This window comes from Choloepus didactylus, chromosome 18 (genome assembly GCF_015220235.1).
Source record: "Choloepus didactylus isolate mChoDid1 chromosome 18, mChoDid1.pri, whole genome shotgun sequence".
Taxonomy (NCBI): domain Eukaryota; kingdom Metazoa; phylum Chordata; class Mammalia; order Pilosa; family Megalonychidae; genus Choloepus; species Choloepus didactylus.
The window spans coordinates 63,092,920-63,117,921 of record NC_051324.1 but is presented as its reverse complement, the minus strand read 5'-3'; the positions used below and the strand labels follow the sequence as shown (position 1 = coordinate 63,117,921).

At 47.5% G+C, this 25,002-nt stretch overlaps 2 protein-coding genes across 10 annotated transcripts in view; one reads left to right on the top strand and one right to left on the bottom strand.

The window, feature by feature from the left end:
- The window catches only part of WIPI1 (WD repeat domain, phosphoinositide interacting 1), a 30,008-nt gene extending 29,248 nt beyond the window's left edge, over window positions 1-760 (top strand). The window contains exon 13 of the mRNA XM_037810801.1: window positions 237-760. Within this exon, the coding sequence (XP_037666729.1) occupies window positions 237-284 (48 nt within the window). The 3' untranslated portion in view covers window positions 285-760. The remainder of the gene's footprint in view (window positions 1-236) is intronic.
- Window positions 761-772: 12 nt separating this feature from the next.
- The window catches only part of ARSG (arylsulfatase G), a 122,657-nt gene continuing 98,427 nt past the window's right edge, over window positions 773-25,002 (bottom strand). For 4 of the 9 annotated variants that reach the window (XM_037810797.1, XM_037810794.1, XM_037810793.1 and 1 more), the window contains 4 exons: window positions 18,525-18,672; window positions 12,746-12,866; window positions 8,072-8,162; window positions 773-1,854 (listed from right to left, as the gene is read on the bottom strand). In XM_037810797.1, coding sequence (XP_037666725.1) covers window positions 1,580-1,854; window positions 8,072-8,162; window positions 12,746-12,866; window positions 18,525-18,672 — 635 coding nt within the window. In that variant the 3' untranslated portion in view covers window positions 773-1,579. Of the gene's footprint in view, window positions 1,855-8,071; window positions 8,163-12,745; window positions 12,867-14,403; window positions 14,798-14,846; window positions 16,028-18,524; window positions 18,673-25,002 lie in introns of those variants that run through there. The other 5 variants (XM_037810796.1, XR_005212900.1, XM_037810798.1 and 2 more) reach the window with 5 other exon arrangements.

Below are 25,002 nucleotides of genomic sequence, written 5' to 3'. Positions count from 1 at the left end.
CACACACGCACACACATGTTTTATATATGGTCAGTATTTTCTGAAACTGTGCCATATTAGCCTGCACCTAAATGAAAGGGGTGGATTTTCTGTGGCCACAAGTGTGGGGTCAATCTGGACAGACCGAGCAGCCCTGCAGGGCCCAGCCTCCCCCTGTTGACCCTGCCCGGACACAGAGCTGTTGCTAATACAACCTTCCTGGAAAGAGTAAGGCCGTTCTGTTTTGATTTTGGTAGATAATCTTATGCCGCGGAAGTCAGAAGGGCAAAACGAAGCAGTCCTGATGAGAAGCACACCTCAGAGATCAGGACATCCCTGTCAGTGGTTTTGGAGAAAACAAGGAAGGTGGAAGAGCGGAGTGCAGTTGTGTGCACGGAGAGGGGGGCAGGAGTCCCGGGGGGCTCCGCCGCTTAGGCTGGACCTGGTTGACTCCTCGCCAAAGTCTCCCCAGCCCTGGTTGCCAGTGGGCATTGCATACATTTTATGCACATTATGCTATTTAAACTATGTTAAAAGGATTGTGTAAATGCCAACTAACATTATCGGTATATAACCAGAAATTTGTATTAAAAGGGGCATCCTTTTTAAATGTATGCTGTGTAAAAATGTATTTAGAGAAAAATCTCTTTGAATTGTATTTCTTGTACATTACAGAGAGAGAGAGAGACTATTTTAGCCAGGCAAATATTTTTGCAGTGATTGGAATAAATCATTTATTACCTTTGAGTCCCATTTAGGACACTAATAATAAAATCATGGCAATGCATCTTTGTGATTTTGAAATTATTTTTATTTTGTTTTATATCTTTAAGGGCTTCAGAGGCAAGAAGAACTCCTAAAATCTTTAAAGTACAGTCATTTGACCTTTAAAAAAAAGGTAGGGGGTGGGGAAAAGGTCATTGGTTATCATGGCCTCTTCTCCTCCGAGATCTAGAAACAGACCCGACTTCGTACTTTTTACTCAGGTTATCTCCTAGAAGCTTCTAGAAATGTGGGATCCTGGGCCCACCCCAGATCTACTGAGTCAGAATCTGCATTTCCACAAAATGCCCAGGTGATGTGTGTGCACGTTAAAGAAGGAGCAGCACTGCTGGACAGAGCTGCTGGAATGAATCTGTGCCAAGATGGCCATAGCTACTGGGGCCTTAAAAAGGAAACCAGCGTGTCCCGAGCGCCTGCCTCCACATCAGGCAACATTCCAGATGTGTTCATTTATTGGCATATTTAACACTCAAAATCAGCATGCAAGGTAGGTGCAAGCTATGTAAACAAGCTAAGGAACTTCTGAGAGGTTAAATAATTGCCCAGGTTCAAAAGCAGGGATTTGAACCTGTGTCTCACTCCAAAGCCTGTGCACTTTCCATGACATCAAGCTGCCCCAGGGCCAGTGCAGGGCCAGTGCAGGTCAGTTGTCCTCCCAAGCTGAGCCAGGACATAGCCGGCATGGGGAGCGCGCAGGGGCAGCATAGGATGTGCAAAATGCTGGCATATGTGACCACAAAGAAGGCAAAACTGAAGCCTGGAAGTGAACTGGCCCCATCCTACTTCCTGATATTCCTCCTTGTGGAAAAGCAGCCGGTTACACGGTTTGGCAGCGGCAGACAACTCGGTGGGGATTACAGCAGGGAGCTGCTAAAGGATCCTGGGTGTAGTCTGCTCTGGAGACGTTGTCATCAGCAATGTCTTGGAGAACACCCGCGAGAACCTGCCTGATCCTAGGCAGTATGGTCTGGTATTCAGCACTACCTATTTCCAGAGGCACTGCCTCTGCAACGTCATCTTCCAGGTTAAAAATAAGGGGGGGTTCATGGTACTGCTGGGGTCCAATGCCCCCATCACAGGCTCTGGCTCCACCTAGAGAGGACAAGACAACAAAGAAACTCATTAAGTCCTCCTGGGCCCTATGGTGTAGAGCAGAGCTGTGATTGATTTTAAATTAATTCCAACATGCCAGCACTTGAACATTCAAACGACTGCTCTCCCTTTCAAGGATATTACCATTGGCTCCTCCCAGGGATACCCCTGTTGTCCAGAATGATTTTGGAGTTTCTCCTTGGAACCCCAGGAAAATATTCATTCAAATCTTTTCAATCTCTACCCTGTAGAAGTAAAGTTTACTTTTTTGGAAATTTGATTTTTTGAATACCCAAAGATATTCAATCGGGTGAATAATTCTTGTATGGATTAGAGCCTGCCTAATAAGGCAGTCCCCAAAGAGGAGTGACAAAAATGTTCAGGGTGATGACTCCAAACATCCTTGGTTCTTATGATTCAGGCAAAGTTTTTTTGTCTTTTCCATACAAAAAGCAGTTAAAGTATCTGTTACAGATGAATATAAATGAATAAACAGAGGAATTAAAGCAAAGACGAGCTCTCAGAAATACAAGAGTCCCTGAACACCTCCTTTGGACTGCAGATCTGCCTTTTAGCTCCTTAGCAGCCCAACATTAATAAGATAAAAAAAAATAAAAAATAAATAAAAATTTAGGAATTGCTCAGGGGCAGCAGAGCTTTTTTTCTCCTGGAACTGAGGTCTGAGAAAAAGTTCCCCACCGGCTCTTCCAAAGGGGACCCTGTGTGATGTCGTGCTCAACAGCATCCTTAAGAAAAATACAGCTGTGTGGCGAGGGTGGTCCAGCCAATGACTTCTCGTCTCCTCCTTGGCCATGAGTCACGGGCACAGTGCCAAAGTGCAAGTCAGCAGGGGTCAAAGCCATTCTACCTAAAGGTGCAGCTCTCCGGCCCAGTTTGGCCAGAAATAAAATCCGAATAATGGCGAAGAATGGGCGGATTGCATAACCTGTAGGCAGCTTTCCAATAGTGGTTTTCCACTTGTGATTGAGATTCAGCTTGTTCAGCAGAGAGTAAAAACTATAGTCTTTCTCTAGAGTCTGGAGTAGAATCTGACCATTCTTCATTGCTTGTAAGGGGCAGTGACATGAGCTTTAACCATCACTGAAGTAAAAGTTGGGTTTGACTCCTTGTTTAAAAATTGAGGAATTCCACTTCAGGGAATGGTGGAGTAGCTTGTATGGAATTAATCCCCCCCATAGATAACAATTATCAAATCTAAACAACATATTAAAAAAAAAAACTGAAGGCACTAGAAAATAATCAAGACAAGCAAAAACCGGAAGGGATTCGACCCTTGAAAGAAGGGAAACACGCTGGGTTTGGCCCATGTTTTTAATGTTTTAAGGTTTTTCCCTTGGGGGCACTCCCCAGTCTGTGCAGCACGGAGCAGTGAGAACTCAGGCAGTTCCTTTGGCTTGAGGCGTCAGAGGACAGAGTTCAGGGCTGCCAAAATAGCTGGAAATTGATGGGGGAAATCCTGAGAAGGAAGGAGGCTTAGAGAGTGTGGTGGCTTGGAGTAACGTACCCCAGAAAGAAAAAGTTACTAATACATTCCTGTGGGCGTGAACCCATCTGTAAATAGGACTTTTGAAGATGTTAGTAAAGTGTGCCCAAGCTGAATGAGAGTGGGTCTTAATCCCATATGGCTGAAGTCCTTATAAACAAAGGAAGCTGGATACAGAGAAGCCATGGGGAGCAGCCAGAAGCTGGAAATCATTAGAACCGGAAGAGAAAGAGAAGACACCGCCATGTGCATTGCCATGTGACGGGAAAACCAAGGACCAAGGATCACCATCAGCCAGCCACAGAATGCCACAGTCTTTGGGGAGAAAGCATCACCATGCTGATGCCTCAATTTTGAACTTCTCCTAGCCTCAAAACTGTGAGTCAATAAATTCCCATCATATAAGCCAAATCATTGTCTGGTATTTGTCTTAGTAGCTGGGAAACTAAAACAGAGAGAAAGCCCCTAAATCTGTATACAAACTCCCTTCAAATCCTTGGCTGACCCCTGAACTGTGCATGCCCAGGGGACACTCCGAGGAGCCCAACATAAAGCAGCAGCTAGAAATTGACCAGCCTTTAGGTAGACTGTCCAAGGAAAACAGAGAAGACCCAAATTACTAAAATTGGGACCATAACAACCAACAATACAGAAATAAAAGGAATATAAGGGAATATGCTGAACAACAAGTTAGCCTAATGAAATAGACAAATTCCTAGAAACACACAAACTACCAAAACTAAATCAGGAAAAAACAGAAAATCTGAAGAGACCTATAACAAGCAGAGATTTGAGAGTGAGCAAAATCTTCCAGAACCATGTGGCTCACTAGTGAATTCTACCAAAAATTTAAAGAAGAATTTATACCAATCCTTCTCAAAGTTTTCCAGGAAATCGAAGAGGACAGAGAACTTCCTAATACAGTCATTCTACGAAACCAGTATTACCTTATACAAAAGCCAAAGACATCACAACAAAAGAAAACTACATACCAATATTCCTTATGAATATAGATGCAAAGATTCTGAACAAAAATACTTTCATACAGAATCCAGCAGCATGTAAAAAGGATTCTACACCATCACCAAGTGGGATTTATCCCAGGAATGCAAAGTTGGTTCAATATATGAACATCAATCATTGTAAAACACCATATTAATGGAATAAAGAACCAAAAACTCACATGATAATCTCAACAGATGTAGATAAAAGCATTTGACAGAATCTTATATCCTTTCATGATATAAATACTCAGCAAAGGAGGAAAAGAAGGGAACTTCCTCAACCTAAAAAAAAATAACGTCTATGAAAAACCCACAGTTAACTCATCATTTGTGATGCAACACGAGAAGTTTTCCCCCTAAGATCAGGAACAAGACAAGATGTCTACACTCACCATTGCTACTCAACACTGGAGCTTCTAGCCAGGGAAATTAGGCAAGATGAAGAAAAAAAGCACCTAAACTTGAAAGAAAGAAGTACAAGTCTATTTGCAGATAATATGATTTTAGTCCAAACTCTCCAGTTAAAAGGAAGAGATTGTCAAACTGGATAAAAAAGCAAGACTCAACTCTGTGCTTTCTACAATAGATGCACTTTAAATATAAACAAAGGTAGGTTGAAAGTAAAAGGAAGAGAAAAGATGTACCATGGAAGGCACACGGAGTGGCTATATTAATATCAGATAGCATATACTTCAAGCCACGGAGGACCAAGATAAAGAGGAATATTTCATAAGGATAAAGGGTCAATTTATTAAGAACACTGAACTATAAGAACATATAGACAAATCCACAATTCTAAGTAGAAAATTTAATACCCTTGTCTCAGTAATTGATAGAACTAGACAAAACTATCATAATGAATACAGAAGATTTGAACAGCTGCCAACCACCTTGACCTAACTGACATTTATAGAACATATATCCAAGACTGCAGAATGCACGTTTGCCTCAATACAACATGCAGTGTTCTTCAAGCTAGACCACGTGCCAGGCCTCAGAGTAAGTCTCAATAAACTTCAAAACACTGAAACCTTACAGAGTATGTTTTCTGACCACAACAAAATTAAATTAAAATTGTCAAAAATAAGATAGCTAGAAAGGCCCATAATTTGGAAATTAAGCAACACATTTCCAATTAACTTCTGGGTCAAGAAAGAAATTAGAATGGGAATTAGAAAATATTTCCAACTGAATGGTAATGGAAATAAAACACATCACAATTCGTAAGATGCAGATAAAGTGGGCATAAAGGGAAATCTATAAATGCTTATATTAGAAAATAAGGAAGGTTTAAAACCAATTATCTAAATATTTACCTTAGGAAGCAATAAAAAGAGTAAATTAAGCCCAAAGTAAGTACAAGTAAGAAATAATGGAAATAAAAGCAGAAATCACTGACATAGAAATAATAAAGAAAGCAAACCCAAAAGTTGTTTCTTGGAAAAGATTAATTAAAAAGAAACTAAGGGAATATTAGGAACAATTTTATGCCAATAAAATTGGCAACTTTGATGAAATGGACAAGTTTTTTGAAAAGAAACTCAACTTACCATAGCTGATACAAGAAGAAATAGAATAGCTTAATAACCTTTTTAAGAAATTAAATTTATAATCAAATACTTTTCCACCAAGAAATCTCCAGTCCCAAATGGTTTCTCTGGTGAAGTCAATCAAACATTTACACAAACCCTTTCAAAAAACAGAGGAGAAGGGAATACTCTGCAACTCATTTCATGAGGTCAGCAAAACCTTGATACCAAACTCTGACACAGGTATTTCAAGAAAGGAAAATTATAGAATGATACTCCTCATGAACACAGATGCAAAAGTTTTTAACAAAATCTTAGCAAATCAAATCCAGCAATATGTACAGCAATAATACATCTTGACTAAGTGAAGTTGATCCAGGAATGCAAAGTCAATTTAACTTTTGAAGATCCATCAGTATAATTCACAGTATAAAGAGATTACATATGCAGGTATACACATTTACAAAAACTTGTCACATTGTACATTTTTGATCTGTGGCTTTCACTGTGAATAAAGTTTATCTTAATTACCTAAAAAAGGAAAAACAATAAGGTGCGTTAATTCTAGGCTACACCAAAACACACTAGTCTCGTTTAAGGCACTCCTAGTTCCTGACCGTAAAATCATATACTCACCAGAGAAGACGCATCATTCTCTAATGTAGTAGATGCCAATTCATCTAGCTTAATCAGAAGCAGTTTTTTTTGTGTATTTTTTTGTTTGTTTTTTTAGAAGCAGTTTTAAATAGTTAAGGAGAGGAACAGAATATATCCCTGTCTCCCACTACTTGGAATTTTCATCTGATCTGTTGACAGTCCTGTCTTCCCCACCCTGATTTTTCTGAGAGTTTGGTGATCCTCAGGCCCACAACCCCTCCACCCCCTGGGTAATACAACTCCTGACTGTGATCATTTTAAACTGTCCTATTACTGCATAGGAACACTTAGGATTCCAATATTGTGGTGCCAAGGCCTTTTTGGCAGGGTTATTACTTCTGAAATCAATTCAGCCTGGAGCTCCCATACCTCTTAGATAATGTAATGTAAGGATCCTAATCTTGGAGCTTTCCCTCTGAAAGCATAACAAATATCTTACTGGTTTGCATTTTAGGTTTTGGAGAATCACAGATTTGTGTGACATTTTTAATATCCCTCAGGTTATGAACTCAAAGAACTTGTTTGGTTTTTATGCCACATTTTCTTCAGTGTCATTTATTTACACTCAGAGAAAATAATTTTTGCTCTTTATTACGTAATTCTTTGAAAAGCTCCAATAATAAAGAACTGAATCAAATTGGGATCTGCATCAGATCCCAGAATTTGTTTTGTTTTGTGTTTTTCATTCATTAAAAAAAAAAAAAAAAATGTTGGGCTTCTCCTAGGCACAAGATTCTGTGGCAGGCACTTCAGGAAAACAAAGATTAAAGAGCTGAATAAACTCTGAGTTTAAAGAGCTTAAAACTAGTAAGAGAAATAAGACATGTACATAAATAGTTGGCATATTTAACAGAATGTGATAAATATCAGCCTAAAAATCCTATCCAGCCGAGGAGGTGAGAAGGACTTTTATGAGCAAGGTGGTATTTGATTTGGGTCCTTATAAGCTGAGCAGGTTTTTAATATGAGGGTCAGGGAAGAGGCCCCAGGATGGAAACAGTCCAAATTCAGTGGGTGGCAAGAAGCAATGAGGGATTTTGAGAACCATTCTGACCTACTATGACATTTCTAAAATATAGATTTAAGCCAGTCACAGAGCCAACCAAGAAGCAGAGAGACTTCTGTCAGTTTGCTAAATAGACCTCTAAAGTCTATTTTCTGAGACAGTCTACTGTTAAGTAAATGACACTTGAAAGCATCTCTAGGCTTCCATTTAATGATCGGCCAAACTGGCATTTAGGGCATAGCAGTGGAATGAAGTGTTTTTCGCAAGAGGAGGAACAGTATAAATGTGCTCGGCTAGCTCTGAGCTAGCTGGGAAATTCAGCCAGACAGAAGAAAGATCTCGTTGGAGTATTTGTGGGTGCAGGGGGCTGGTGTTGGGCCCTTCTGCCAGACCCAGGGTCTGGGCAGCACCTTCAGAGGGTGGCCCACACCCCCTGCCAGAGGAGAGGGTCCAGATGAGGTGGCCGGAGAGACAGGGAACCCCAGTCCCCGGCGGGGCTGAGCGGCCCCTCACTCACCGGTGACGTAGAAGGCCTTGTGCCGCTGCAGGCGGACAGTCTGCAGGGCTCCGAACTCTCCGGCTGCCCCACTGTTGGGGTGAAACAGCACCTGAGGAGGGGTCGCAGGACTTCATAAGAAAACCACACCAGATACTCCCTGGGAAGCATTGCCGGCTTTGTCCCGGTCCTCCCTCCCCACCACTACCCCTGTTCCCACCTGCTGCCTCTTGGAGCCTCGGCACTGCAGCTTGTGAAATGGCTATTTTGCTGGTTCATTAATGGGAGTGGGTTACAGCCCTGGACCAGCAGGTGGAAGGTCTTGCTGGGTAGACCAGATTCCTAGGCCCAGGACACATATTTGCAGGGCCCAGTGCGGAATGAAAAAGCAGGGTAACTTGTTCAAAAATTCCTAAGAATTTCAAGACGGCCACAGCAGAGCTTTAAACCCAGGGCAGAGCCCTTCCATGTCTGGGGCACTGTGTGACCACACAGCTCGCAGATTGCTGAAATTAGCCCTGCCTGAGCTCCACTCCTCGGAGTGGCTAATTCTGTGAGTGTGGGATGGGGCCTTGGAATCTGCATGTTTAACAAACATTCCCAGGGGTTCTGGTGCAGGGATCCTCAGATCCTTTTGCAAAAGCATCCCATCTATTTTATAACTCTCACTCAAGCAAAAGTGGCATAAGAAGATAAAGATCAGGGGAGAGGACAGCTCAGTATGATTTGGGTTTGGGAACTTGAAGGGGAAAAAAAATCTCTAGAACTGGGCACAATCTAACCTCTGACCACTGATTTCCTCCTCACCTTTGACTCAATCCTATTCTATTTGGACCAAGGACATCTTTCCTCGCCAGGTCACAGATGAAAGAATTACTCCCCAAAAGATTGGAAACACCAAGTTCTGGGTTCCCACTGGAAGGATTTGGTCAAAACTGAAATGAACAGTGTCCCTGGTAGGCTGGTGAGTCTGGGCTTGAAGTTTGTGTCTGCCCTGGAATGAGTCATGACCGTATATACCACTGGAAAGACGCCTGTGTGATTCAAAGTTTCCATGGGGGTTTTAAAAAAAAACTAAAAATGAGAAACATCTGGAGGACAGTCAACAGCTGTCCCCCCGAGTTTCACAGCCCTGAGAAGATGCCCTGAGGGTGGGGCTCCTCCCACACCTGCTGACCTCGGGGCTCTCGTGACAGTCCCTACAAAGACCAAGCATGTGAGTGTGATGACAGCAGGGGCCTTCCAAACAGGAAAAGAAGTCGTCGCTCAAAAACCCTCATTCCTTCCATCCCTGCAGAACGCCAAGCCTCACGCCACAGGAGGCTGTTTTATTTCCTTCTTGGGGAGGCAGGAAGCGTGAGACTTGGAAAACCTCTTGCCAAGTGATCTCTGATGCACTCAGACATCCAGGAGACAGGAGTCAGGGTTTGCTGGTTCAAATCATTGATGTTATTTTGAGTCTCAGTAACAGAAATTGGGAACGGGCATTCGGTGTTACCAGAGGCAACTTCCAAAATCCAGGAGGAGGCAAAACTGGAATACCCTCATTCTCAGAAACGTGGATGGATTTTGGAGAACTCATATACATGCTCCCCCACCCTTAAGCAGACTGAACTGATTACAGCATTCTTGTCTGTATCAACATAGGGAGGAGGCTGGCAAATTTACACCTGAATCGAAGCTGAAGATATTTCCTCTGCAGATGCTTGGTGCAAATTTCAAAGATGACATTATCTTCTGCAAAAATGTTGAGCTTTCTCAGTGCCTTCTTTACCTGTGTGCATGCTTGCTTTGCTTTATTCTGTTTTGTCTTTTAAGTGGGCAAGCATCTCCTCACATTAGGTCCTGGAGGCCGGTGCTTAGAGTAAGCCCAGCAGGAGCAGGGAAGCACAGCTGGTTCTCCAACAGGGGTGGGTGAGGCCGACAGTGGTTTCCCGGCCACCCCTGACGGCGTCTCTCACCACTAGGGGCCTCCCTAAGAGAAGTGATCGGTGCTCGGAGACTAAAACCCAGCTGCTTTAACCTATGGCCACGAGGGCTGTGCCAAGCATTTTATGACCCACAGCAGCCCAGACTGGCCTGGCCTGGGTAGATGCACAGCCCTTAGGGAAGCCTTCCCTGTGTGGACAGTTTCTGGACCTGGTCATGACAACCTGGGGCTGAGAGAAGACTCGACCATGTGGGGCCATTACAACTTCCCTTCCGTGTGGGAGCTGGGAATGCAGAGTGGACACCTGGTTCCTGATGGTGAACCCGGCCCTTCCCTGCTCTCCTCCCTCTCTTTGTAGCTGCCCTCTCTGCCTGGGCTCAAACCCATTACAATCAGAAGCAGAAGGAGCAGCAGATGCAAGAATAGGTGACATGACGTGACAATCCCAAGGCCGATGCAGGGGGTGGTGGGAAGACCGTCCAGTGTGAAGACCCACAGCTCCTTTTTTGCCATTACACCTCTCAAGAGAGGGCCTAGGGAGGCAGCTAGAGGGTCCGTGCTCTTGGCTGCTTCATCTCTTCAACCCACTGTTACTACTTTTGCAAAACAGTGAAGAACCCAGTTGCTGAGATTATTTGCATATTATTGTCTTGAACTGAGCTTCTTGGGGTTATTTTCAGCTTCTTGAAACTGGGACAGTCTTCTAAACCAACCCACATTGAAATCCCTGTAACCTAGGACATATCCGAGGGTGAACACAACTAAATTGTGTTTATTTAAAAATATGTATCTAAACATGCATGCATGCGTGTGTGTGTGTGTGTGTGGGTGTGGGTGTGTGTACACATGCATAAAAAATCACTAATATGTTTACCTACTGGCCTTCCCCACAATCATTGCAAATTCAAGACTATTTAGTCTCTGGAGTCCTTTTACTTTGCTTCAACAGAAGAGGGCTCCCCAGAGAAAACCAAACCCAGATTCAGGGCCAACTACTCATTTGCCCTCAAATAGTCTCATCTTGAGTGTCTTCATTTAACACTGCCGGGACCTAACGCTGGGAGGGGCTGGGTGTGCCCCCCAGGTGCCAGCACTCATCTCCGGAAGATCCCATCGGCAGCTGTCTGCAAGTGCTTCCCTCGTGGCTGTCTCCTTCTGGGCTAGCAGGTGTGGTCTGGGAGCAAACCGCCAGCGACTCCAGCTGCGTTACCACACATCATAGGAAAACCCCAAACAGTGCTGTGACTTACATCTGCTTCTCTTTACCTGTTTCCGGGGCCCGACCCTGTCGGGCACTAGACCCAGAACCCTTAGCCCCGAGGACGGGGCCTCCTGAGCCTGCGGAAAGCTGCAAGCTGCTGCTCCGCTCTTTGCGGAACGAGGCGGGGCCCTCCCTTCTGAGAGCGGAAGTGAGCGCGCGAAGGACGCGGCTTCGACAGCAACGTCAAAGAGACCGGAGCCCTTGAGCCCTTCCTGGTGACCCCAGTCACTCTATTAGTAGCCATGGCAATAACACTCAGGAGCACCTCTCCGCTGACGTCTTTGAGTACCCCCCCAGGGTCACAGGCTGCTAACTTCCAGCCTGGAGGCGGAAACCATCTTCCTGCCTCGCTGCTCGGGAGAGGGGCTGGGGGGTGCTCTGCCACTCCGGAGCGGCAGATATTCTCCGGGAGCAGCGGTGCTTCCTCAGAGGACATTTCAGGCATAATCTGACAACCCCTAAAAATGGCGCCACTGTTTACAGGTGCGAAGATGACCCGCCGAGGCCCGGAGCTCCGTCCTGCAGGGGAGGCTGAGCGGGAAGGGCAGCGTCAGCACCCGCGGGGGGGGCACTGAGTCACTTCCATGTGACCCCCCGGGACAGACAGGAATAAACCCTTTGATGTCTGGGTCCTAACTGAGGAGCCTTGCGCTCTCAGGGCCTTCCACCGGGGCCCCCGCGGGCCTGCGGCACCTTCCCCCCTCCCCCCTCCACTTCCTTTGGGTGAGAGGAAAACACACGGAAATGACAGGGAAAGGCCATCAGGCCTGACATTTCCTGGCCATCAGTGCCACCGAGCACTTCAGAGCACACGGAAGAGGGGAGGGCCTCCGAGGAAGTGACGCTGGGAACTGAAAGCCCAGAGCTTTTGCTCGGTCAAGAACGGGCAGCAGGGCTGTGTGCTGGGCCTAAGAGTCAGGAGGAGTGTCGGGGGCTAACGTCCCTCACTGGTCCTGCAGTCCAGAGGCCATTTCTCCCTTCCTTCCTTCCTGCATTTATCCATTCATCCAATTCAGCTTTCCTGAATGCTGGCTAGGTGCCAGGCATGGTGTAAGTGCACTGAGAATTTGGTGGTAATCCCAATAGCTTCCCTACAGGAAGCTTCTGTTTTAATGGGGGACCCCCATGATAAGTGAATCACAGAACTAGGCAGACACTCTTCCAGCAAAAATGGACTAAGCACCTCCTTTGTGTCATAAAATTAAATACATGTGGAAAAGGTTTCTCATACATTATAGGGAATAAGCACCCAAGTATACCCAGCCTAAGCCAGGTTAGTTAAATGTAAACCTGGATTGACAAACTGGATCAACACTAGGGGAAGATGAGGAGGGGAGTGGAAAGAGAGGCTCCTCTCAAAGGAGTCACCCCTTGGGGTGTCTTAGACTGGGTTGGAACCGGCCAATACAGAGGAGGGGAGGTTCCATCTGTGCAAATGCCTGGATGAGGGATGGCAGGTCAGCCTCCTGGAGAGCAGGGGAGGGGCACCCCCTGCCCCACTTACCCTGTGCCCAGTCTGCAACCCACCAAAGAGCACCTCGGAGACATCCAATCCATCAAAGTGCCGGCCGAGGGGCAGGCTGGCCCGGGCCAGGGCCACCACCGTGGGGAAAATGTCCAGCACACTGCCAGAAGAACAAGACAATGTCGGCCCCGGCTGCTCCCAGACTCTCTCCCTGGCGGTGCTGTGGTCAACACCTGCCTGAAACTGCCCAGACCGAGCACCCGCAGCCTCCTATGTGGCCTGCCTAGTCTCCTCCTGCCTCTCCTTCCAGTTCCACCCTAGTAACTGCTCCTGCAAGAGGCAGTGGCCTGGAGGGTCAGCACCCAGACTGTGCAGCCTGGTCGTTGCCTGGGTTCTAATGCCCACCCTGCCACGTCTTAACAACTGTCTGGTTTCCCACTGCCTCAGTTTTCAACTCTAAAATGGGCATGATCATAACGGTGCCTGCCTCACAGGGTGGTTATGTGGATGAAAACAACTTGACACGGGTAAGGCCTGGCACTGAGGAAGTGCTTGTTGAATGTCCACTACCCTATCTTTCTAAGATCTAACAAGTTCCACCTGCCACCAGTGAGGCCCCAGCCACGCACTTAGAGGGACCAGTGTGTGACAGATGCCTGCAAAAGAATGTTCATTTCGTTTCTCATTCTCTGGGTCTCTGCATAGTAAATCGTGTTTGTTGAGAATGCCACGATCCATGAAACATTCTACCCCCTTTCTTTAAAGTTCTTTTTCCTCAATACAAAATAATGTATGTTTATTGTAGAAAAAATTAGAACATACAAAAATATTTAAAAACATACACACAAAAAACAGTCCCATCACCCAAAGGCAACTGTTGTTAATGTTTTGGTGTATTTTGTGAATGTAATTTTAATTTTTTTTAAATATGTGGTTCAGTCTTACCCAATGGCATAACACAGACCCCTCTGGCCTACCGTACTGGTATCAGGGAAAACTGCTCAGCGAGAACAGAGGGGCTGCCCTTTCGACAGAGCTGGTGATTTGAGGGCCTGGAGGGCAGCGTCAACGTGAGGCTAGACTTTGCCAGGAAAAACCTGAGGGCTGAGCACAGAGCGAACTTCAGGCTCACCTCCAGGGCCTTACCTCCCCACTTGTCCCACCCTGGGACCTGGGGAGGGGGTCTCCGGCCTCCAAGACGGAGGCTGCAGAAGGGACCCGCCCGCTGAGCTGCTCCTCTTCCCCACCTCAGGTAGACTCTCCCTGCTGATTACAGGACGGAGTGTTTCTGATTTGCCTTCAACTTTCACAGTCCACATAGCTGGTGGCTTATCTCCAGATATCATGCTCCAGAGCTGGCCTCCCCCATGAATGAGAGTCGAGGGGTGCGGGCTGAGCACTTGCAGGGTACAGAACAGTCCAGAACCTGTCCAAAGCCCAAGGTTCCCACAGCAAATCATGCGGCGAGGACTGCAGCACCATCTGAGAGAGCTGCAGAGGCTCCGGGCTGTTTGTTTGCGCCCTTTCTAAATTGCACCCTCCAGCAAGGCGCTGAGTGTCACAGAAGGGTCAAATCAGTGAGCAACAAAGACAGGATCTGCATTAGATTTTGGATTGTGTGGTGTGCTTTCTTCCCCCATATTATGTGTGTGTGTGTGTTTCCCCCCCTCTAGCATCCTAATTATATAGCACTGCACCTCATGCTCACAGGATCCTCAAGTCCAGAGTCTGGAAGGAACTTCAGAGGCACCTAGTCCACCAGGGGCACAAAGAAAACTTCTTGCCGAGCGCTGGCCAGCTCAGCCTGTCAGAAAGTTCTTCCTCGTGTAGAGGGGAAGCCAAGCCCGGGAGAGCAGCTCTGCAAGAGGCAGGGCTGGGCCCCGGGCTGGGCACACATTTGGGGAAGGAAGCTCAGCTGCTCCAAACCTCAAACAACCCTGCCCAAGAAACTGGTCCTGGGAGTCCTTGAAATCTTGGAGAGAGAGACAAAAACAAAAACAAAAATACATCAGCAACTTCCAAGTTTCCACAGTTCGTTGTGAGGCTTGGGATGGAGGCCTGATCTTTTGTGGGACTTTCGTGGGTCTCCTCCTCCATAAAAAAAAAAAAATACATGTGCATATTAAAATTTACTTTTGATGACTGTGTTGGGATGAAGACAAAGAAACAAAAATTATGTATTAAACGATTTTCTTCCACCCGAAAGTCCATTTTTATTTTCTTCTGATTTTTAAAGAAATTAAATCATTCTCACTAGCCCCTAAAGGTACCGCGGGACCTGGCATGGTGGCTGCTGGGCCTGCCGGAGCAGGTGGCCGTGGCCTCCGAAGGGAGGAAACCCCACGTGGACGGGTCTCGTGGTTAGGAGAAGGTGAGGCCAAGAGCCTCCCCACGAAAGACGAGGGTTGAGGTCGCTCTGCCCAGCGACCTGCCGGGCTGTCCCCTGAGTGGGCAGAATGACATCCTTGCAGGTTCTGTTGCCCAGATGAAAGTATTTTCTCTTTTCTTTGTGTGGCTTCCGCCAGCCCAGGGCTGAGGGCTGTTCGTGGGATGTGCACACATTTGCTCTCACCCAAGGAGTAAGCAGCAGAGCCTGGGCAGGGGCAGGGAGGCTGCAGCTGTGCCCTGCCCACTGGACCCCAAAGTGTGCTGCCCGCAGAGCACAAGGGCCCCAGGGGTCTCCCCCCAAACCCCGGACCTCGGGACACAGGCTGATAGGAGTGGAGGCGCTTTGCTGGGCTGTCCTGAGTAGAGGGAGGGGCTGGGGAGAGAGGGTGTTCCCCAAAAGCTGGGGGCATTTGACTGTCCATATGGGAAAAGGCAAATCCGATGTGAAGACAGAAGTGAGAGGGGTGAGGGTTGGGGGCACTTGGGCATGGGCAGGGGGGAGGCTCTTTGTCCCTGTCTCTTAGGAGTGAGGGAGGGGAGAGCACAACTTCCTCCAGACAGTGGACAAGTGGAAACAGTCCCCGGGAAGTGAGCAGCAGTTCTTTTTTTTAGCATTTAGTTGTAAGTTTCTTTCTGCATTTGGTTGTAAATTTCTTCCTGCATGGGAATCCCCTCTGGGTCTCCCCAAGCTCCCCCCCCAAGCTCAGTAAAGCTCTTTCCCCATTCCAGCCTGGGCTTAGCTTCGCCACGGAGATCTGAGGGGCTGGCCTGCGTCCACACCTCGCTTACCGGCTTCTCCCGGCCCCGCTCAGGTTCCTCCTTGAGGCCAGCAGGGCCCCAAACAGCACTGTTCTCAGGGAGAATGGGGGTCCCAGTGGGGCAGGAGTGCTCGCCAGCAAAACATGCCCGTCCGCTGCAGAGTGGAGAGAGGGGCTAGAGTGGGAGAAGGTGAGTCCAACCTCCTGCCCACTGCCAGAGGCAGGAAGAAGCCACTTTGAAGGAGGAGTGAGACTGGGTCCTGCCCAGACCTAAGCTTCATCTACTGTAGCTTCTCCTTCCGGGGCCTGTTCTGTGCCTCGAGACAGTACAGAACTGGCCAAATCCCCTCCACATGACTGCCTGCCCCCCAGAGAGCTGAAGGGCAAGACTTGCTCCCCTGGCTGCCCAGCACCTTTAGCTGCTTTTCAAATGAGATCGTTTCCAGTCCTCTAGAGCATTCTGGTCACCTTAGATGTGTCCTAGCTCATCTCCAAAAGAGTGGTCCTCTGCTCGGGGCAGAGATGGGGCCTTCCAGCTCAGACACAGAGCAGGCCCGTCCCCTTCTTGTATTTGGCTAATAGAATTTATATTAAAACTGGACTTCTCAACCCCAGGGGATGTTTGTGGTATCTGGATACATTTCTGGTTGTCATGCTTGGGGCCGGTGCGATTGCTAGTCGCATCTAGTGGGAAGAGGCCAGGGAATCTGCTAAACAGCCTATGATGCACAGGACAGCCCCACCCTGCCCCAAACAAAAAATGACCCAGTCCAAAATGTCAACAGCACCGAGGCTGAGAAACGTTGCATTACTTTTAGGTTAAAACCACCAGACCTCTTCCCCAACAGCTGCCAAAATTCTGTCCTCCTGAAGGTAAGTGGCCTCCTCCATAGTGGGGGCTTTGAGTCTGATTTCCTCATAACTCCATCCCCAGACCCTGGAACAAGGCTCGACCCAGAGTTGGACCCAACAATAAATATTCGTGGAATAAATGAGCTCTCCCCATTCTGTAACTGCCGTCGGGCTTTGGGGTCATGGGCAAGACCATTTTTTAATCTTATTGCATCACCCAGGGGTACACCAAAATATTGACAGTGGCTATCTCTGAAAGGGTGGGGCTTCGTGTGGATCTCCCCACACACACTCAGACACCTTGCTTTTCTGTATTCCTGATATTTACATCAGCTTGACTACTCCCCGATGCCCATGATCCCTTGGGGCCACTGGAATAAAGGTTTAAGGGACCCTGGCTCTGGCTCTGAGTGGCTTAATGGAGTTATCTCTGATCTGGAAGAAGCTTTCTATCCCTCCAAGGGATAACGTGCTGGAATCGGGGATAAGTAGCTTGGAGCTGAACCGTCTGGCTGGGCTCCCAAGAACATGACGTAGGAATGTCAGTTTCTTGATTAGGGATCATAATGTCTTTCTTCTGTCAACAACAAGTCCCCGAGGGACTTATGGAAAGAGGCACTAGAAACACGGCAGCTGTTCAGGCAGGGAGAAAGCTCCACCCAAGTTTTCCTTATGTGACTTCACATAGGGAAATAGCAAGAGGGTGAATTCTATTAGGACAAAACTTCCCTGCTTCCACACAGACTAATTTAACACCAAAAAATACTCTAAGAGGGGCTGCACAGGTATACTGATACAGTCTTGGTGAAATTCTCCCTGTGGGGCCTCAAGCATATGTTACTTTGGGTCAAAACTTGCTTCCTTGGGTCCCTAAGTCAGGTGCCACCTCTGAGCTCTGAGTTCTTGACGAGCTGATGCAATCTTACTGTGGGGCAGGAGCTGACTGCAGGTGCAGGTGTGTTCTCAAATGAGAAGCATGTGCTTGGTGTTTGGAGACGCAACTGGAGAGACTGCCAAGTTATGTGTGCATGTGCAACCCAGCCCAAGGAAGCTTGGCCCCTCCTGAAGAGCTCTCGGACTACATCAAGTCAGCCCTCTACAAAGCTGCCCTCCTGGCCCTCTTCCCGGCCTGACACCACAGACTCCAGGCAGAGCTGTTGTCACACCTGCTGGCCCCCGCTGACAGCATGCTGCCTCTCCTGATTGTACAGGGCTGACCCAGACATCCTGGGGCCCCACAGGCTGACAGGGATGATGCTGACCCTCCCCCTACTTTGGCCATCAGAGCCGTCCACCCTTTCCTTCCCCAGTGCTCCACACTCTCCTCTTTCTGCCCCTCAGCCTGGAGGTGCTGGCAGATGCCCGTGAAGCTTGCTTTGCCCCCCCAGGCTGTGTTCTTTATGTCAGAACCCATCTCTGGCTAATGGTGAAGAACCTCTGGAACTAGGAGATTAGGCTTTAACCAGACCCAAAACTCTGAGCATGTGAACAAGCAGCAGGTTCTGCACGGAGTCCCCCTTGTTAACTGCCTAAAAGGCAAATTATTTGGCTACCAGCAAATCTATGCTGCTACAATCAGAGTTTTGATTCCATCTGGGAACACCTGGTTTCCTTTTGATTTGACATCTCTTCCTTCTCGTTTCCTCCCTCTGAACATCTTTTCCCCAGGGAACCCTCTGGGCCAGCAATCCCCAGGGCTCCCCAAGGCTATTTTCCTTGCTGCTGTCCCTCTCCCTCCAGCCAGCCCTCCCCACAAAGGCACATGGTGGGGGGCACTTTCTGAGGTCTCTGGCCACCTGTGCATCCACGATTTTTCTCACCTGAAACTCCGAAGTCTCAAGATAGTTTGGGTCTCGTACCTTAACAAGGCAGAGCTGGTGACATTCACGGGGACTCTGCCGGGCCAGTAAGCCAGAGCCGGGACCCGGTGCCCTGCTTCCCAGGTGGTCTGCTTGGCTGGGCTTCCCCCTGCCAGAGGAGGGAGGCATTTGGTTCATCAAACATTTGGTTCATATTATCGGCACTTCTTTTCAGCTAAGAGAGGGTCTCCGGGAGCTCAGCCCTCTCCCCAGGCTTCCAGTAATTTCAATAAAGGAATGACTTCTCTTAGTAATCAGCTATTTTTACCCAACTAGCTGATTTTTCAATAAATACTTTCATTTTCCTGGACTTAAAATATGTAAACAGTTGCCTCAGTCATACTGAATATTGACTCACATCACCATAATTTCTTCGTTTCACATTCACCACTTGAAATTAACTTGTTAACGACTTGCTTATTTAAGTGTGTCTCCACACCAGGAAAGCAGGAATTTCCTCAGTTTCCTTCACTCTAATAGCACCTGAGACACAGCAGGTGCTTAACAAATACGTGTTGAACAAACGAATTTGTCCTCCTACTGATCATAATATAACTGTCTTCCTACTGATCATAACATAACTGAAAACATACAACTATTTGAACGGAGAGATATTCGGAAACTTCCCCGGCTATGTGATCTGCCCAACAACAAGTCTGGCATAGATTTTATTGTTGTATTTTGTTTTGCTTTGCCTTTCCTTGAATCACTGAGATGTTTTGATGTTGTGGAGACAATGTCATTAATAGCTTGACCTCTTGCCTCTGGGGGGGGGAGGGTAAGAGCAGAGGTACACTCCAGGAACTTGACTTTTGATAATTAAAGGAATTATTTTTGTAACCACTGAGTCAAAAGTGACTGCCAGTGTAACGATGACCAGCGGGTTGGAAGAGATGAGGTCATGTTTTATGGAAACATCCTGAATAAACGTTGCATTGAATTAACCGTGACCATCTCCCCCACCCACACACGCTCCCCCACCCTCATCCTGGCCAAGAATTCCACAAAGTTAGCGTGTAAAAGCCCTCCCAAGGCAATCACTCTATGGAGCTCACACATACCGTGTCCACGCAAGTTCCCTATGTTTGACTGGTGTAAATAACAAAAGGAATTACAAGGAACCTTTGATGTCCCTGGCCGAGCACCCACACCGGAAATGCTTGACATTCTCAGGACTTTCTCATAACCACTTTTGGAGACCTCCCCCTCAAGTGTTAAGCAACAAAACACAAAACAACTCATGTCCTATAGACTGTTTATGTTGAACCAATTGGAGTTCGTGCCGGCTGAGCAAGAAGCCTTTTGATCTTGCCCGACATTTTGCAAATACATCCAACCTCACTGAGAGCCATTTCTCCCATAAATACATAGAGTCCACTCCCAATTATTCATACACATGGAATGAAGAATGCAGAGCTGCAGCAAACATAAAACGTATTTCCACGTGGCTCTGGAATGCATGACTTATGCTTCGGCTTAAGTCCAAAGAGCAGGGAGGAAGCCTCCACAAATGCACTCCTGCCGGGGCTATTTGCATGGAAGCTTGAGGTACGGGTGGAAGAAAATATGGAGCCTGTTTATCTGCATGCCTGGAGTGTACAAAATTCAAACAGGCTTGCTTATCCTTTGAGGACAAATGCTAAGGAAGGATGACGACTTCGTTTGGTTCATAGGAACAAGCCATTAGCTCTGCTGGTCGACCAGAAGGCAGAAGCGGAGAGCTGGCACTGTGGAAGGCCACGGGCACCAGAGACAACACACAGGATGTTTCCAGAAGAGTCAACTGGCCCATAATTAATAAATTTGCTGATTGGTCCTCACCAGTAAGGATTCTGCTTGTTTACACAAACTTTTGTGCTGCTGTTTGCATTTGATTGACTTTCTTCACACATTTTTCAGAGAAAAATACTTAAATGTGTTTGCCCTATTTCAGCAGAGGGCTCCAAACTGGAGGGGTTAGGAGGAAGTCAGCCAGTTATAGAACATGTACGTGACAATAAAATGGACAATCCATGGGCAGAAATTCAGGAATTAAAAGAATGAGAGAGAAGGACTGATGGAGAGAAGCTCCTTGGAGCCCTCGCTTAAGGGGCGATCTCTCTTTATGTAGCCAAGACTGCTCAGATAGTTCTGGCTGAATCTAGGCTTCTAGCTTTAACAAAAAGATAAAATTCTATACTCCAGCCATGCAAATGATCACAGGCCCCCAGACCTCGGACTCGGAAGGAATTTATCTCAAAAAGAGTCCACCATATGGGCAAGCAACTGTAAAAAAAAAAAGCACCCACAACATGAATATCATCTTTCTCCAAATCCCAGTCTCTCACTGGCCCTGCTAAGGATACACAGAACTTTAAAAATCCAACTGGCATTATCCATGAGTCCAATTATCAGATGCATGTGCTCCTATCTACCCATGCTCCTTGTGGTCTATCTGCACCCAGGAGAGCTGCCCCTTGTTTCCCTTTCTCTTCAGTGATACCTGCCCCTACGAAGGGAAACTTACTCCTAGTTAAACATATCAGTTACAGTAACAAAAACATCTGTGGTTTACTGAGCACGTAGCCCCAAGTTAAGACCTCCTAAGCATAATGCTAAGTGAGGCCCTGCATTATCTCATTTAATCCCTATGACATGCTTGGGCGCTAGGCACTATTACCTCATTTTCCAGATGAGGAAACTAAAGCTCCGAGAGGTTACATGATTTGCCCAAGGTCACACAGCTAGCAAATGGTAGAGTCAGGATTTTAATCCAGGGCTAACTTCACAGCCAGAGCCCTTTTCCTCTAGATTACTCCATCTCTTACAGGCAGATGCAGTTTAAGAAGTGAAGTTTTCTAGGACAGCAGTTTCCATCCCTGAAAGCATCTTAGAATCACTTAGGGGAGCATTTAGAAAACGCCCATGCCAGGAACCCCTCCCCAGAGACGGTGATTTAATTGGCTGGGACACCGATATCTTTTAAAGCTCTCCCAGTGATTTAATGTGGAGAGTGACTATTCCAGGAGAAAAGAAGGAAAGGATAATATTGGGAGGAGGACGCAATGCAGTTCAAAACTAAATGTGACTTACATACTTTTTAATCTCAGGCTTTATATTGCTGCCTTTTACCTTAATGCCATAAAATCATAAATGTGACCCTATGATTTACAGTAAGAATAACAGAGAAATCCATACATTAAATTTCCATGCACTTTTCAATATCAAAAGCTATTTGTTGGTTCAGGTGGACCTCAGAGCTTCGATCAGCGCCCGGCACATCAGAAGCGTGGGCTGCATTTGGCTCCCTGCCGAGGAGTGCCCGTGCATGACCAGGGGAATGCATTTCAATGCCCTTGCAGACAGTTATGACTCCAGTTAAGGCAGAATCTCTTCCTTAAAGCAATAAATATTTAGCCTCAGCAAACAAATTATAAACAGAACCGTGATTCATGAATTCGCTTACTTGTTCTTCCCTGGCCATGGAAGCGAAGTGGTATTCGTGATGCATCAAATTCAGGCAAGCTGAGGACAACTCACGCTTAGGAATAGCAGTCCTTCTGGGGCAGGAGCCCACCGCTACATTCCACTGAGTCAGAAAGGCAGGGAAGCTACTAAGGAGGTTCGCAAACTTCTCGGTGCAGTCGAAGCACCAAGAAAACTGATTTAAAGTTTGGATTCCTGGGTTCCACCCCTAGAAATTCTGATTTCAGAAGTTGGGGGGTGGGCTCTGCTTCTAAGTGATTCTGAAGCCATTGGTCTGAGAACCAACATCAAGAAATATTAGCAGGATAAGTAGGAGGAGGCCTTTGGTGCCAGACAGATCCGAGTTCTAATTCCAGTGCCCCCAACCCTCACTCCTAACCACGTGGCAGTGGGCAGAATTCTCAACCTCCATTAGTCTCAACCGTGACTGTACTCCTCTCAAAGGGTTGTGGGAAGAGTTACATAAGATAAGGTATATAAAGTTCTAAGCAAAGTTCTTTGGCATTCAGTGCCTGCCTGGGAAAGTACCCAACAAATGCAATAAAAATTAAAATAAACACACAAACAACTGAATAAAACAAGACAAAACCAACATAACAGGTAGAAAATAGCATAACTCACAACCTGGCAGCTCACACACTGAAATCAGCCCTTTGATGGTTTGATTTGGCAGGCATAGTTGTTTTTTTTTTCTTAAACTATTAGTGAATGTCAATAGAGAGGGCCCCCCTCCAGTTGACTGAATTCCTAGCACTCCCCACCATTTACAAAAACAAACATTAGTTTATTTATGTTACCTGCCTGACCTACAAAGGCATTCGAATTTCTTACTTGGGGCAGAAGGGCACGCCTGATCTGTAATCTTCGAAAGCAGCAGGCTTCGTCTCTAAATATAAATCTGTGCCCCTGCCAAGGGCGTCCATAGCATTACTGGCTCTCTAGAAAGGACCTAGGATTCTGGCTGGCCTGGGGTGGCCCTGAGTGTGGGTGACGGGGGCTTTTGCCAAAGGTCAGGCAGGAGCCCCGACTCGCCTTCTGCTGGGGCCCCGTCAGCTGGCCGTGCCCACGTCCCCGTCCCTCGTGCCCTCACCCAGCAGCACCTCTTCCCCAAATGGGATGGAAGGCCCAGGATGCAGAGGCCACTTCCTAGGGAAAGGTTATGCAACAACATGATAGCATAAAACCATAAACAGCTATGGTCCCCCCGAAGCCTCGGAGGCCAAATTCAACAGAATGTTTCCTCATCACCAGGGGAGAGGAAGGAACAGTTCTGCTCTTCAAATAAAACAAGAAAAGATTTTCCAGACAGTGGAGCAGTCAGTTAGGGGAAAAACAAGGTGCAGGTTCTGTCCCGGGTACGAAATGGATCTGGACCGGGGAAGGGGGAGGCTGCTCCGAGCCAGGCCTCCCCTGCCCGGGCTGTGGGCTGGGGGTCAGCGGTGGGGTCCTCTCCATGCCCCATTTCTTTGGGAAATGGCTGGGCTGCTCTGCTTTGTCTCCCTCCTCCCCGACCCGCCTTCCCAGTTCAGTGTCTCTCATCCGCGCAGGACCCAGGCAAGCCAAGTGGAGCATCCACACTCAGAGACGGGGTGAAAAGATGACTCCAAGAGACGCTGCCTCATCCCATCAGCTGAGCTGGGTGGCTTGGCCAGGAAAGGAAAGAGAAGACAAGGAGGGGGGCCCAGGGGCCTCGGGAACAGGGGAAGGCAGCACGCGGCCTGACGCAGCAGGTTGGCTGCGGGCAGAAAGAAGCAGGAGTCCGGGTACTGTTTGTCCTGCTCTGTTGCGAAAACATTGATTGTCTTCTCTCTTTCATCTGCTCTCAAGACTGGCCTCCTGCTGGATGTTGAGACATCCCACTGTTGAGGAACCTGGGTGAGGAGGGGCAGGTGGTCCAGAGGGACCACAAGCCCCTTTCACCTGAGCCCCCCACCCTTGCCACACACCCCTCCCACAGTGCCTGGCCCTTGCCCAGCTCCCTGCAGGGCTCTGCCTCGCTTCCCAGAGCCCCCAGCAGGGTTCCCAGCAGAGAGGAAGAAGGAGGCCTTGTGGTTGACAGGAAACTTGTTTGGACAATGAGGAAGGGGAAATGTTTACCCTTAGGCAAAGTTTGCTTTCAGACTCTCCTGGGGGGAAAAAAAGGGACTGACATCCAACCTCCACCCCACCAGCCCCACCACAAATTCAAGCCCTGGGCCCCAGAGATACCACATCAAGCTACAAGGATGGCGGCAAGGCCCTGCCCAAAAACGAGGAGCAACTGAAGTCCAGCTTCAGAGCAAAATTCCCAAAGACAGAAATCCAGAACAGTTTTAAAGTTATCCACATGGTATTGTAAGGTGCCCACATATTTGAGGAGGATCTTCATAGTGTTTTCCAAGCCCTTTCCAGTTCTCTTCTAAGAGCACACTTAGTTTGTTTCCTTTAGCAATGAAGAAATAGACCCTTTGAGGGGCTGGTGGAGGCCAAGCCCAAGGCTGGGTGCTTCCTGTGCAAGATCGGGGTTGATTCTCGCAGCCTCCAGCAAGGGGGTCTATCACCCCCACCTCACAAACCAGGATCAGCTCTTCCTCCCAAGCTGAGTCAAGATTCAAGCCCCACTGGGCCTCCAAAGCCACTAGCTCTTTCCACCACGCAACTCTGTCTCCCACAGATGTCGATAGATCCGGACTGTCGCAGGGGCTAAAGACACTCTCCTTGTGACCATGTGGTCCAAAGAAGCTAGACAGGAGTTTCCAGACAGTGGAGCTCGGGTGTCACAGGGTGTCGAGGTCAGACTGTGTGGCTCCCTCACCCGCTGGCTGGCTGGGGTAGGCCCTGCACCCTCCCAGGCCTCCTTTTCCTCACCTGGCCACACAGGTGGTTGGAATAAAGAGTACTAGTGTATCTTTCATCCCTGGTGTTCTAGTTTGCTAATGCTGCAGAATGCAAAACACCAGAGATGGATAGGCTTTTACAAAATGGGGGCTTATTT